General features: G+C 40.0%; 1 protein-coding gene across 7 annotated transcripts in view; it reads right to left on the bottom strand.

Annotated features, from left to right (window-relative positions):
• Positions 1–12,894, bottom strand: part of L3MBTL3 (L3MBTL histone methyl-lysine binding protein 3) — a 161,227-nt gene that overhangs the window by 133,394 nt on the left and 14,939 nt on the right. For 6 of the 7 annotated variants that reach the window (XM_075924145.1, XM_006118587.3, XM_025182380.2 and 3 more), the window contains exon 2: positions 1,778–1,889. In XM_075924145.1, coding sequence (XP_075780260.1) covers positions 1,778–1,879 — 102 coding nt within the window. In that variant the 5' untranslated portion in view covers positions 1,880–1,889. Of the gene's footprint in view, positions 1–1,777; positions 1,890–10,818; positions 10,933–12,894 lie in introns of all 7 variants that reach the window. The other variant, XM_006118586.4, reaches the window with a different exon arrangement.

The following is a 12,894-nucleotide window of genomic DNA, read 5'->3' as shown; positions in this document are numbered from 1 at the left end:
AAAGGCAATATTTAGTTGCTAATCAACATACTTTAATAGTTACCAATCAGTGAAATCAACCTTTCTCTAGGAAAATAATTAAAAAGTACAACTGCAAGACAATTATAATCTATGCTTTAAAGTTTTGTTTGCTTACTTAAATCATTAAGATTGGTAATCTAACTCATGGTGATTTAAAGCAATCTACCCTCATTTCTGCTCTCTCGTGTCTGAAATAAGGTAACTAGATCTAATCACAGTACTCCAGCTACCGGTATAGCATGGATTTATACAATGGCATTGCAATATTTTCTATCCATTCTATTCCATTAGCATTCCACAATATTATTTGCTTCTAATGTAGTCAAAAAATTACATAATACATTTATCCTAAATCTGAAACCCATCTCCCACTTTCTAGGGCACTTGACTCCAGTAACACAAATCTTAAGGCACCAGTGGACATACAGTTCTTTAACCCAGAGTAGTTTAACCCAGAGTATTTATAAATGAATATTTGAAACCTTGTAAAAATAAACTCTAAAAAAAAACCACTAATGTTAGTTGAGTGGAATTACATACAAATTCTATTTGCAATAACAATTTTATGAAGAAGGGTCTCTAATATCATAGCCGTAGCTTTTGTTAAACAGCTGAAGGCCTTCAGCAAGAAAGCTTGAAAGCCTAAGGACAAAAAACAAACAACCAGCTAAAAATGTATAGTCTATTTTTTTTAACTTTAGCATTTCAGAATTTTTAAAATGTTACATATTACATTCCTGATCTATATTTTGAAAGAGATAAATCGAAGTATTCAGGTTTCTAAAATGTCCTAACAATCAGAAGTATTCATTTAATACTTCTACTGGGGTGAATTCCACCCACATGTCTGTGTATCTTTCAGACAACAAGGAACTAGAGAAAACATTTAAAAAAATAAAATGCAACTGTAAAGCCATAAAAAGACAGGGTTCATACAGTATCTTTTACTCATTTTTAAAACTGACTAAATTTGAAGAGAGAGAGAGAAGGTGGATGAGAATTTCAGTTGGTGAAAGAGAAGCTTTTGGGCTACTGAGAGCTCTTCTTTATGTCTGTTGGTCCAACAAAAAGCATTACCTCATCAACATCTTGGGACCGACACAGATACAACAATATTGCAAACAAGATTTAAAGGGGTGACAATATCATTTTAAAAATGAAATGTTCAGCCTTAGTTTTTCAATTTACTGGCTTGTGGGAACTTGAGCTCTAAGCTAGAGTTAGACTCCTGTTTCTCTTGTGTATTTGCATAGCTATCTGACAGCTGCCATTTTAACATACACCAGGAATTAAACGAGACATCTTCAAAGCTAAAGCTTTTCTACAGCTTCATCTTAAAACAGCCTTCAGCTGAGGGCAGTAAGGCCTGGTCTACACTATAGTGGAAGTAACTTATGTAAATTATATAGCAGAGCTGGAGTCGACATATCTTATATCACATTTCAGTGTCATTCATAAAGCAGGAGGCCGACAGAAATATTCCCTTGCTCCTTTTGAAGGGCAAGAGTATCAGTGCTGACAGAGGCACCCTCTGAGTTTGATTTAGATCTGCTAAATCGAACCCAGGAAGATCAGCCACGGCAATATCAATCTTCCACGTAGTGTAGACGTGCTCTTACAGACCTATATTCTCTGTGGAGCAGGTACAGAAAGGAGTACAACACCCAATTACCAGTGGGTGACACACACTCCCCCCATTCCTAAGCATTTACAGTTTTTAATAACAGTGTTTTTAAAAAATACGTATCTTACTTACCTTTAAATCACTTCCTGGCAGAGTGCCTATGCCATCCTTCCAGTCCATGACACTAAATACATCAAACTCCTGGCCACTTGCACTTGAGGCTGATTCATTCATGATGCATGCACTGGAAAAAAAAAAAAGCGAAAAAACATTTTCAGATAAAACCTAACTCTGAGCTGATGTTTCATTCACGGACATTTCAAGCACACTTTACACAATGAATATCAAATTGTCCTTCCACTCACATCCAGAATGCACATAACTTACTTGATCAAAATGCTGAATATATGAGCTAATGCCACAAAAGTAAGGTGCAAATCTTTTAGAACCCTTTTAAAACAACACTAGTAGTCCATCCACCATCCTCTAATGGGGAGAGGCTGGACAGGAAAGAATCCAAAAAATTCAAATTGTACACAGGCTAATGTGAGAAAATTGTATATTTTTATATACAGAGGCAGCAAGAAACAAATGTAAGCATGTATGCTAAGTATGGATTAAAAGAACTAGCTTTTTCTTAATAGCTGGTAATATGTATGGGGGAATTTCTTATCCAAATCCAAATTAAACCTTACTTCTTAGAGTATACAATAGTTTGCAGGCTGTTATAGAATAAAAGAAATCCTCTGAATATTCTTTAGCCCAAGCCATGAAGCTGCACATAATGTAGGAATGTAAAATCCCATTTAATTGGTTAACTGGTTAAATGTATTGTTTTACTGGTTAACCAATAAAAAGGCGGTTCATGCGGGGGAAGAGGGACACTCCCACCCTGGCTGGAGCAGCTCTTCCCCCCACTGCTGACAGGCTGCTTCATCCCCCACTGGTTTAACATTCACATCCCTAACATAATGTTTGCATAAAATATTATATACATCTTTTAAAATATATATTTATACATACACTCTTGGAGAGTTGTTTTACTAGATCTCCTTTTGCTTCATGGTAGTAAAACCAGAGGGAAAAAAGATCTGTTTACCCTTATAAATAATGGATTTCAATGCCCTTTGCTGTTGTAGGAGTCTCTCTCAAATCAGTTACACAAGCAATAATAGTTATACAGCACTTGTCACTTTCCCTGGATGTGATCCAATCCCCCTCACAAGCAGGAAGGGTCATCAGTTGCGTTGAACTGCAAAATCTCTAGCAGCCATTTGTCAGAAAAGACTATTAACTTTTCACCTTCTTCATATTCTTGTAAACCAAGAATCTTCAAATTATGGATCTGCACTTGATTTTCTGTTTGTTCAATGTGAAATCACAGTGAACAATTCTTTTTTTTAAAAGGGACTTCTATAATCTACACAAAGTGAATTATTTGTAGCAAATAATTTAGTTTCTCTTTTGGTTCATAAACTGTCCATTAGCAGCTTACAGTGTTTTCAACTTTAGTTGCTATTAATATTTATTTACCAAATACTTTCCTAGACAAAAAATTATCTTGCAGATTGTTTGCAAGCAGTTTGTTGAAAGTATTCAATATGCTGATTGGTTGGTTTCAGATGAACATGTAAGTCATGCAGTATAGTCTCTGCTTCGCAAGTGTCTGATCATTACTCTTAGAATCAGGTTTCTAGTGGGAATGTTCTTGTTTAAAAGTTTAAAATCAATTTTACACAAATATTCACCAATATTTTCTTAAAATATGCTGTTTACATAAACACTGCTCTCAAAGTCACTTAGGGTATGTCTACACTACCACCCTAGTTCGAACTAGGGTGGTTAATGTAGGCAACCGGAGTTGCAAATGAAGCCCGGGATTTGAATTTCCCGGGCTTCATTTGCATATTGCCGGGCGTCGCCATTTTTAAATGTCCGCTAGTTCGGAATCTGCGCCCGCGGCTACACGCAGCACGAACTAGATAGTTCGGATTAGGCTTCCTATTCCAAACTACCGTTACTCCCAGGGCCTGATTCCGACATTTTTGCCCACCCTGAGTAATACCTCATTTAAATTAATAGTCCCACTAAAAAGGTACTACTCAGCATGAGTAATAACATAGGACATGAGTGAGGAACCATCCTTATTATGCATGAAACAGCTGGGGTTCGGAGACATGAGTGGCATGCATCTAGGTCTGAAGAGTATTGTGACAAATCTTTACACATACTTTGAGAAACAATCTCGAATTGACAGGAAGATTAACTGGATGTTTTTTTTCCTCTGTCTATAGTTAAACACGTTTATAAACTGTGTTCTAAATGCATGCACTGATATTTTTAATAAGTATAAATAATCTACACCAGTTGAATGTAAACTAAACAAATCCCAGACCTACAAAAAATAACCAAAACTATATTTTAACATTTATAGTGGGAAGATGTTTAGATATCACCCAAGGTCAACAGGCATGAACTCCATCGGACCAATGAAGGAAGTGAATTCCAAATCTTAGACCCAACAAGAATCCCCTCTCCCACTAGCAGATGAATAAATCTGGGCATGCTGCAGCTAATCTAAAATGCAATGTTAGGACCTAGACTTTCTTTTTCTTTATCTCTGAAATACATAATGCAAACCATAAAGAGCTAACAACTGGGCGTGTATCTGGAAACAAACTGGAAGCCAATGCAGTTTTAAGATTGCAAGTTCTGAGTAGCTTGGCTAAGCACATGGGCAGCTGCGTTCATATTAGCTGAAGTTTCCAAGTAATCTTAAAATACCTCCATCTAAAGCACACTGCAGTAATCCAATCTGTACATTTATTTGTATAGTATAAGCGTTCTAATGGCTTGAGGCTGCTGAGGCATGCTTCTCCCATATTGACCAATACGTCAACAGAGGTCTTGCCTCTTACTAAGGGGCAGAAAGAAGTTAACAGCTGTCTGTCTCTGCTGGTGCTACTCTCAGCAATGAGAATGCTCTGTAGCACTGTCAGTTGAAAAGGATTAATCTGGAAAGAAACAATAATCCTTACAATCTAATCTTTTTACACAAGATATTTTAAGAGATAAAAGAAAAGTGAATATTGACCATAAAAGTATATATGGTGTTTTTCAAGTAACCCATATACACATTACAGTAAAACTCCATTAGTCCGGCATCCAATGCTCCGGGACTCCTCATGGTCCAACACCATCAGGAACCCGGCAGTGTTGGGGCAGCCTGACAGGCTTCCCCCATTCAGCTGATGCTGAAACTGACCAGCAGCTGAATCAGGGAAGCCGGGAGCAGAGCAGCTGGGGTGCTGCCGGGTTGGTCCCGCAGTGCCGAGGGGCGGCGCTACGGGACCAACCCGGCAGCACCCCAACTGCTTTGCCCCAGGCGTAGGGATTCAGCCGCTGCTGAAACTGACCAGCAGCGTCCGTTTCACCAGCAGGCTGAATCCGGACGCCTGGGGCAGAGCATCTGGGGTGCTGCGGGGTTGCTCTCGTAGCGCCGCCCCTCGGCGCTGCGGGACCAACCCGGCAGGACCCCAGCTGCTCTGCCCCAGGGGTCCCCAAGTCAGCCGCTGCTGAAACAGATCAGCGGCTGATTCCAGGAAGCCCGGGACAAAGCAGCTCTGCCCCGGGCTTCCTGGAATCAGCCGCTGATCTGTTTCAGCAGCTGCTGAATCGGGGACGCCTGGGGCAGAGCAGCTGGGGTCCTGCTGGGTTGGTCCCGCAGCGCCATCCTTTGGCGCTGCGGGACCAACCCGGCAGCACTCCAGCTGCTCTGCCCCAGGCGTCCCCAAGAGCAGCTGGGGTGCTGCCGGGTTGGTCCCGCAGCCCCGAGGGGCAGCGCTACAGGACCAACCGGGCAGTACCCCAGCTACTCTATTGCAGGCATCCCCGATTCAGCTGCTGCTGAAACTGACCAGCAGCGGCTGAATCAGGGACTCCTGGGGCAGAGCCTGACTATCGTAAGGGGGGGGCTATGAGGGGTTTGGGGTGGCATCCCCTCCCAGCTCCAGACCCCTCATAGCCCTCCCTTCTGATAGTCCAGCATATCTGATAATCCAGCACCCCCTGGGTCCTCAAGGTGCCGGATTATCGGAAGTTTACTGTAATTTGATTGTAGCCTCTATTGATGGCCTCAAACAGTGATAAAAAAGTTTTCTAGAGTCTAATGTTTGGCAAAAATAGAACAAAAAATAAAAAACCAATGATCAATGTGCAAACAACTCATTCGAGTATTTTTCCCATTTTTTAAATTAACCCAACATTACAGGCACAATTTGTACTTTCAATCCCCGGTACTCTCTTCCACACTTCTGGACTGTCCTGTCTCCTCAGGGATGATGCTGTCATGGGACTGTTATACCGTGCTGACAAGTAAGTTTAGTTACTAGAGGCACCTATTTTCAACAAAATCTCTGCTTCCTGACTTTATGGGGTCTTGAATGCAAAAATGATGAAAGATCTCAGACTGCTAGCTCTAAAATGACTTCCTCTACTGTAGGTGGTAAGGAGAAAGAAACAGGCCAATGAAAAAGAAATCAGAACAGCAGTAAAGAAATTAAATGAAAGAATAAAAAAAAATCACATGCATCTACATGTGACAGAATAATGAAGACTACTGCATACCTATTTACTACTTGTTTCTCCTTCCATTAAAGCTTTGACTGATGGATCTTTGAATTGATAATACCTCATATGGTGCTTTATGAAAATAGTCATATAAATTGGTAAATTGTGGCTAAGTAACTTAAGTACTGTGCCAAACCTTAACAGCAAGAGACAGTTCTATATACTAATTGTTAGATTACACAAGTGGTCTCTAACCTTTTTAACCACAAGATCACTTTTTCAATTTAAATGCAATGCAAGATCTACCTCAAACCCAAATACTCTTGCCCCGCTTCCTTCCCATCCCTTCTTTGAGGCCCTGCCCCTGCTCCACCCCTTCTCCAAGGCCTCACCCTGCTCATTCCATCCCCCTTCCCTCGCCCTTCCCCACTCACTTTCTCCAGGCTGGGATAAGGATGCAGGCTCTGCTCTTGGGCCAAGGAATTTGGAGTGTGGGAGGGGCTTTGAGTTAGGCCGGGGGAGGAGGGGGGAGAGACTTGGGGTCCAGGAGAAGTTTCAGGGTGCAAGCTCTGAGAAGGAGTTTGGGTGCAGGGGGACTCGCGTATGAGGCAGGAGGTTGGGTTCAGGAGGAGGTTCAGGGCTGGGACAAGGGTTCAAGAAGCAGGCTCTGGCTGGGCACCATTTAATTGAGACAGCTTCCGGATGGTGGAGCAGTGGGGTTAAGGCAGGCTTACTCCTGCCCTGCACCACTCCTGAAAGCAGCTGGCATGTATGGTAATGGATCCATGGCACCATGTGCTGCCCCCTCATCTACAGGCATTGAGCCTACAGCTGGCCACAGTTCCCAGTTATTGATTATTGGGAGCTTGAGGGTGGTACCTGCAGGCAAAGACAGCATATGGAGACCTCCTGTTCTGACGCTCTCCAGGGCTGCAGGGACATGCCAGCCACTTCCAGGAGTGGCACTTACCATAGGGATAATCACTCCAGCCATGCCAGGTTAGGCATTTTAGAACTCACTACTCAAAGAATTAAATTATGCGTAAGAGAGAAATGAAAATTCTCCAGACCAGTCAAAAACCAAACATAACTCATTTTTCAAGCAGAAACAGAAACAACAACCACCCCCCACGTGTGTGTTGGGTTGGGAGATGAGAGTGAAGGACAGTGTGTTTGTTTGCATGACAGGGACACGCACATTGTGTAGGTGACACATTTGCATTGCCAACCTCCCTCCATCTCCTTCTCTCTGTGTGGAGATAGGGTACAGAAGAGGTGAGGAGGGACGCCCTGACAGTAGCACCCTCCTCTTCTTCCTCCCACACTATGGGCAAAAGTAGGAGGCACCCAGGGGGGCAGCTCCAAGGCACATGGCAAGAGCAGCATGTGACAGTGGGTGAAGGGGCAACTGAAGTGCCAGAGCTTGATGGATTCCTGGCCAAACCAGTCAGGATCACCTGTCAGAAACTCCAAGATCTACTGGCTGGTGACTACTGGATTTCACTAGGGGTATGTCTAGACTACATGCCTCTGGCGACAGAGGCAGGTAGATTAGACTACCCGGCATAGGAAAATGAAGCGGCGATTTAAATAATCGCCGCTTCATTTAAATTTAAATGGCTGCTGTGCTGAGCCGATCAGCTGTTTGTCGGCTCAGCGCGGTAGTCTGGACGCTCCACGGTCGACATCAAAGGCATTTGTCGACCTCCCAGGTATGCCTCATCCTCAATGCCTTTGATGTCGACCGTGGAGCGACCAGACTACCGCGCTGAGCCGACAAACAGCTGATCGGCTCAGCGCGGCAGCCATTTAAATTTAAATGAAGCGGCGATTATTTAAATCGCCGCTTCATTTTCCTATGCCGGGTAGTCTAATCTACCTGCCTCTGTCGCCAGAGGCATGTAGTCTAGACATACCCTAAGAGCTTTCAACATCTGAGTTCTAAAAGCCTGATACAAAGTCTACTGAAATCAAGGGAACCTTTCCTTTGATTTGAATAGACTTAAAAGTAGGACTCATGTGGCTTGAAAACAATCACTTCTCTTAATTTTCTCATCTGTAAAATACAATATTTTCAGATGTGTTTTGAAGATTAATGTTTCAGCAATGGTTTGAAGAGACTAAGTACACCTTAAATATTTTTAATATGAACTTTCTGGTTTATATATATTTAACACATTTTTATTAAAAGAAGTATCTGAAATAAGACTGCACACCTTCTTTAGAGAAGCATTCATCTTTATCAACTGAAATCAATAAGGAATGCATGCATCACAAAACAGACACTTACAAAGAATAATAGAGTTAAAAAATTAAATAGTTTCATCTGTTGCAAGCTTCTCTACTTAAAGATTTCAAGCAAAGATATGGGAGGGGATATGTCAGTTAAATGTACAAGTATTTTTTTAAAGTAATTGTAAGCTTAGGTACTGAATATAACAAAAAAAACACAACAATAATAGAAGCATTCATTATTTAAACCAATGCTTGAAAAATTTGCCTCACAACTACCTACATTTTTATAATCTCATCTAATGAGTTATCTATGAATTTGCAGGGACCTAGTATGTATAACTTTTAGCAAGAGAAGAGGCCCAATTCATTACAGAGATCCTCAACAATGAAGACAGCAGATCACAAAAGTAATGATAGTACTACTGGGTCAACAGACCTGCTTGCATATCATTCTTTTCAGACATTCAGATATCACTAGGATGGCTTTTGTATATGGGACTACATAGGGAGATTAGAAAGACAGACGTGCATATTTATTTGTTGAATGAGTGAAAGCGTGTTAGTCAGATGGCAAAACAATGCATTAGGGCACTCAGCTTGTTCATCCATAACCCCCCAGCCAATGAAAGCTGAAAGAATATCTATTCTCTTGTGGTACCAATGGTGGAATGTAAGAGGCAGCAGCTCAGTCCTTGAACTATGTTCAAATTGTCAAGGACTGCTGACAATAAAAAAAGTAATTAGAATCGCACTGAAGAAATTAAATGAAAAGATGAAAATCATACACAAACATCTACATAAAAATCATACACATACTACCTAGTAGTATCAAAGGTATTCTAAAATATACCAGTACTACCATGCCCCACAAAGCCAAGTTCAGGGAAAATTAGACATTTCCACCTGCAAGAAGTCTCTCCTCAGGCAACCCAAGCTCCTCTTTTTCTAGTCACAAATCTGAATAACTTATCTTCCCAGTGACAACAAACGCAGTAGAACCCAGTTCTCCTGAAGATTTAGAGTAATAGGCAGTAAAATTACCCATTCCTCACTGTAAAATTACTAAATTGGGCCCACCATCCCTTTAAGTGACCATTTAATTGTCTTCTGTAGAAAGATGTTGGTATATTTCATTCTCTTCCTCCCACCACACAGTAACATTTTTCTTTCTTAATTTTCTTCCCTCACTACTTAAAGGGGAGCTGTGAACTAGAAAAAAAAAAATCACAGTCCCAATTCTCTTTAAACTACTGTTGTCACAAACATGACCAAAAATAACTAAAGGAAAGATACTAGAGAAAAATATTTCTGTGTTTACAGTTTGTTTATTTTGTGCATTTGACAGCACTTTGTGTACAGCAAGTTTCGCTTTTTTGTATAGCCAATCAGTCAGGCTCCTATAGCTGTTTACATCTTTAATGTAGCCATTGGGAGATAAGCTATTAAAAATTGTGATTGTAAAACCATCAACAATGGCAGAGAGTCAAGTACAGGTGATAATTTTAAACTTTTATTCTTTTTTTAAATTCTTTTTTAAAACTGACTAGCTTCCTTAATGTATCGCCTATATCCATTTTCTTATTTTAGTTGTAGTGTTTTTGCTGGATTTTCTCAGGATACTTACATATGGTTGTACCTGCCTCCCAGTATGATAGTTTAAAGTCTTTCCCCATATAAAAAGTCTATGGCTACATCTACACTAGAAAAGGTGTCACCCATTTTTCAGCAACAGTGCATCTGCACCAATACTAGCAGCAAAGGTGCCCCATGTCTTCTTGTGTGCTTACAACATGGCTAACACTAATGCTGCTGCATCAAACTAGGCAATGGATATTTTCTAAGGCTACGTCTACACTGCACCACTCTTGCGCAACAGCCTATGAAATGAAGCATGGATTAGCATATTGCCACACTTCATTTGCATAATTAATGTTAGGAAGAATGGCTCTTGCACAAAATGGCTGCTAATTAATTATGCAAATGAAGTGTGGCAATATGCTAATCCATGCTTCATTTGCATAGGCTGTTGCGCAAGATAAGTGCAGTATAGACGTAGCCTAAAATGCAGCTTTTCTTAAATGTCTTTTTAACTATCTCTGACTTAGTGCAGCATAGTAATACTCAGTACACAGTTATGCTACCAGTCTAAAAAAAAAAAAAACTCTCTGATATCTCTGATTTTGTTTAGAGACCATACAAAGGCAAAACTTTCAAGTGAAACTCTTTATCAGTAGTGTAATCGTCTGTGAAGTCCTGAATGGAAGTTTAATCTAATCAATAGTATTTCTAAGTAAAAGAACTGTTTGAATCCCTGTTTTTTAGTTTATCTTAATTATTTGAGCCAGAGGGCCAAGTAAACTTCAGCTTACTTTTATTTGTTCCTTGCACTAAAAGTACTGGCTCTTCACAACTCCTGACTGGATGTCTCTCTGGACAGGACTGTACTTCTTGGAGTCTGTCTGTTGCACTTCACGTCATTTATTCTGAAATATTCATTTTTAGGAGAAATAAGATTTCCATGGTTAATTTTACCTCATAGTTGACCATTCTTCTCTTTTGCATCATAGAGTGTGTCTACACTACAAGTCATTATTTTGAAATAATGGTGAACTGGAGGACATGTTACTCCGACTCATGGTAACCCTTATTTCACAAGGAGTAAGAGAAGTCGAAGGATGAGTGTTCTTCCTTTAACTTCTTGCTGTGTAGACAGTTCCAAAAGACGGATTAAGCTATTTCAAACTTAAGCTTCGCAATTGATGTAGCTCAAGTTGAATAGCTTAATTTGACTTTTGCCCTGCAGTGTAGACGTACCCTATATAATGACCAGCTATCATCTGCCCTCTGTCTTTATCACAGAATTGAAGTCCTTCCAGCTCTTAATATAACCAGTACATTACTGCATTTACAGAATTTTCTCTCAGAATATGTAGTTCACAGCTTTTACGATCAGCAGATCTGCTCTTAAAGTATTAAACAAGCTACTACTATATATGCACACTCTCTGTCTTTAGTAATCACAATGCTTGGAGCCATTGATTCCTCAGTCCCCACCTCCACACCATACACATGCCTCAATCCTAATTATAAGCATCATAAAAAATGTAGGGTAAATAAAGCAACACAAAAAATAAAGTCTCCTGTTTCATCAGCAATCCCTCTGCTGCCTCCACACACAACAGGTGAAGCCCAATCAAACTCAACTCAGTGTTTGAGTCATTAAGAGGAAAACAAACATTCACAATGTAGTCAAACATACCCATTTCTCTTACAACCTCTTGGGACTTTTAAAATCATCCTTCTAGATAAAGTGATTAAATGAAACCAAGTTAAAATGAAAGACATGCTATTAACAGCAAATTAAACTTAAATGTACTTTTCTTAACAAATATGTTTATTACACTATTGAATAGTCTCCCAAGAGATGACAGATCTATCAGCACTTCATTTGTTTGATTAATTAAAAAAAAAACTTTACATAGCAGACGAGCATATATTATAGAGAATGCCACTTAACCCACATCCAGGGTTTAAACAAAATAATCTAGCATATCCAATCTCTAGTTTTTCTCTCATAGATGTTAATATTAAAATCAGTTACACAAGATATTGGAAATCAGATAATTTTCCTCTGTAAGAAATCACTCTCCTAAAGTGTGGATTATGTTTGAAGTTACTTAGAATTATTTCAAATTACTTAAGAATGCAGTTTTTTTGTACACAATGCAAAAAACTTGATGTTTCAGTTTTAGAGTGCCAAATTCATGAGTAAAAACAAAAGTGAAAATAACAAGTTATGTCAATGTGAATAAAATAGCAAAATTAACCTGCCTAAAAGTTAACTAGTTGTAAAAATTTCCAATGTATTATACACGTGTTGTTACTCACAAAGATAATTCAAGAAAACCACTACAACCTACAATATCAAAAGCTAGGCATACTTCTATTCCTAGCCTGAACATGATCCTGTAAGGGGCCTAATTTTCAGGAACTGCTCACACCTAGCCAGAACCCTTTATTGTGACAGTGACAAGTATGTAGGGGAGGAGGGAGGAAACAAGAGTCCACTAGTCACTTTTCAAAATGTAAGGCAGAGTAGTATGGGGACAGGAACAGTAGAAGAAACACTCCCTTGATTAGATATTTTGTCTGAGCATTCTTTCCAGATTGATCTTGACATCTAACAGGAAATCAGAGGTAACTTCAAACTGGAGGCCGACTTTGCATTTTCCTCCCTAGGGTGGATCTCTCAGTTCCACCAGTAGAGGGCCCTCCTCGGCCACTTTTGCGGCAATTTTTATTTTTTTATTTTGCTGCACTTGAAACTTTGAAGTGCTGAACTCAGGTCCGTATCTTCCCGAAAACTAGGGCCAAAAAATAATCATAAAAAAGCCGAAAGCATTTGCATGCACCTTCCTGGCGTCCCCACGATTAACAATCCCACC

Source organism: Pelodiscus sinensis, chromosome 3 (assembly GCF_049634645.1).
Source record: "Pelodiscus sinensis isolate JC-2024 chromosome 3, ASM4963464v1, whole genome shotgun sequence".
In the NCBI taxonomy this organism is placed as follows: domain Eukaryota; kingdom Metazoa; phylum Chordata; order Testudines; family Trionychidae; genus Pelodiscus; species Pelodiscus sinensis.
The sequence above is the reverse complement of the archived record's forward strand: the minus strand, read 5'-3'. Positions and strand labels throughout refer to the sequence as shown.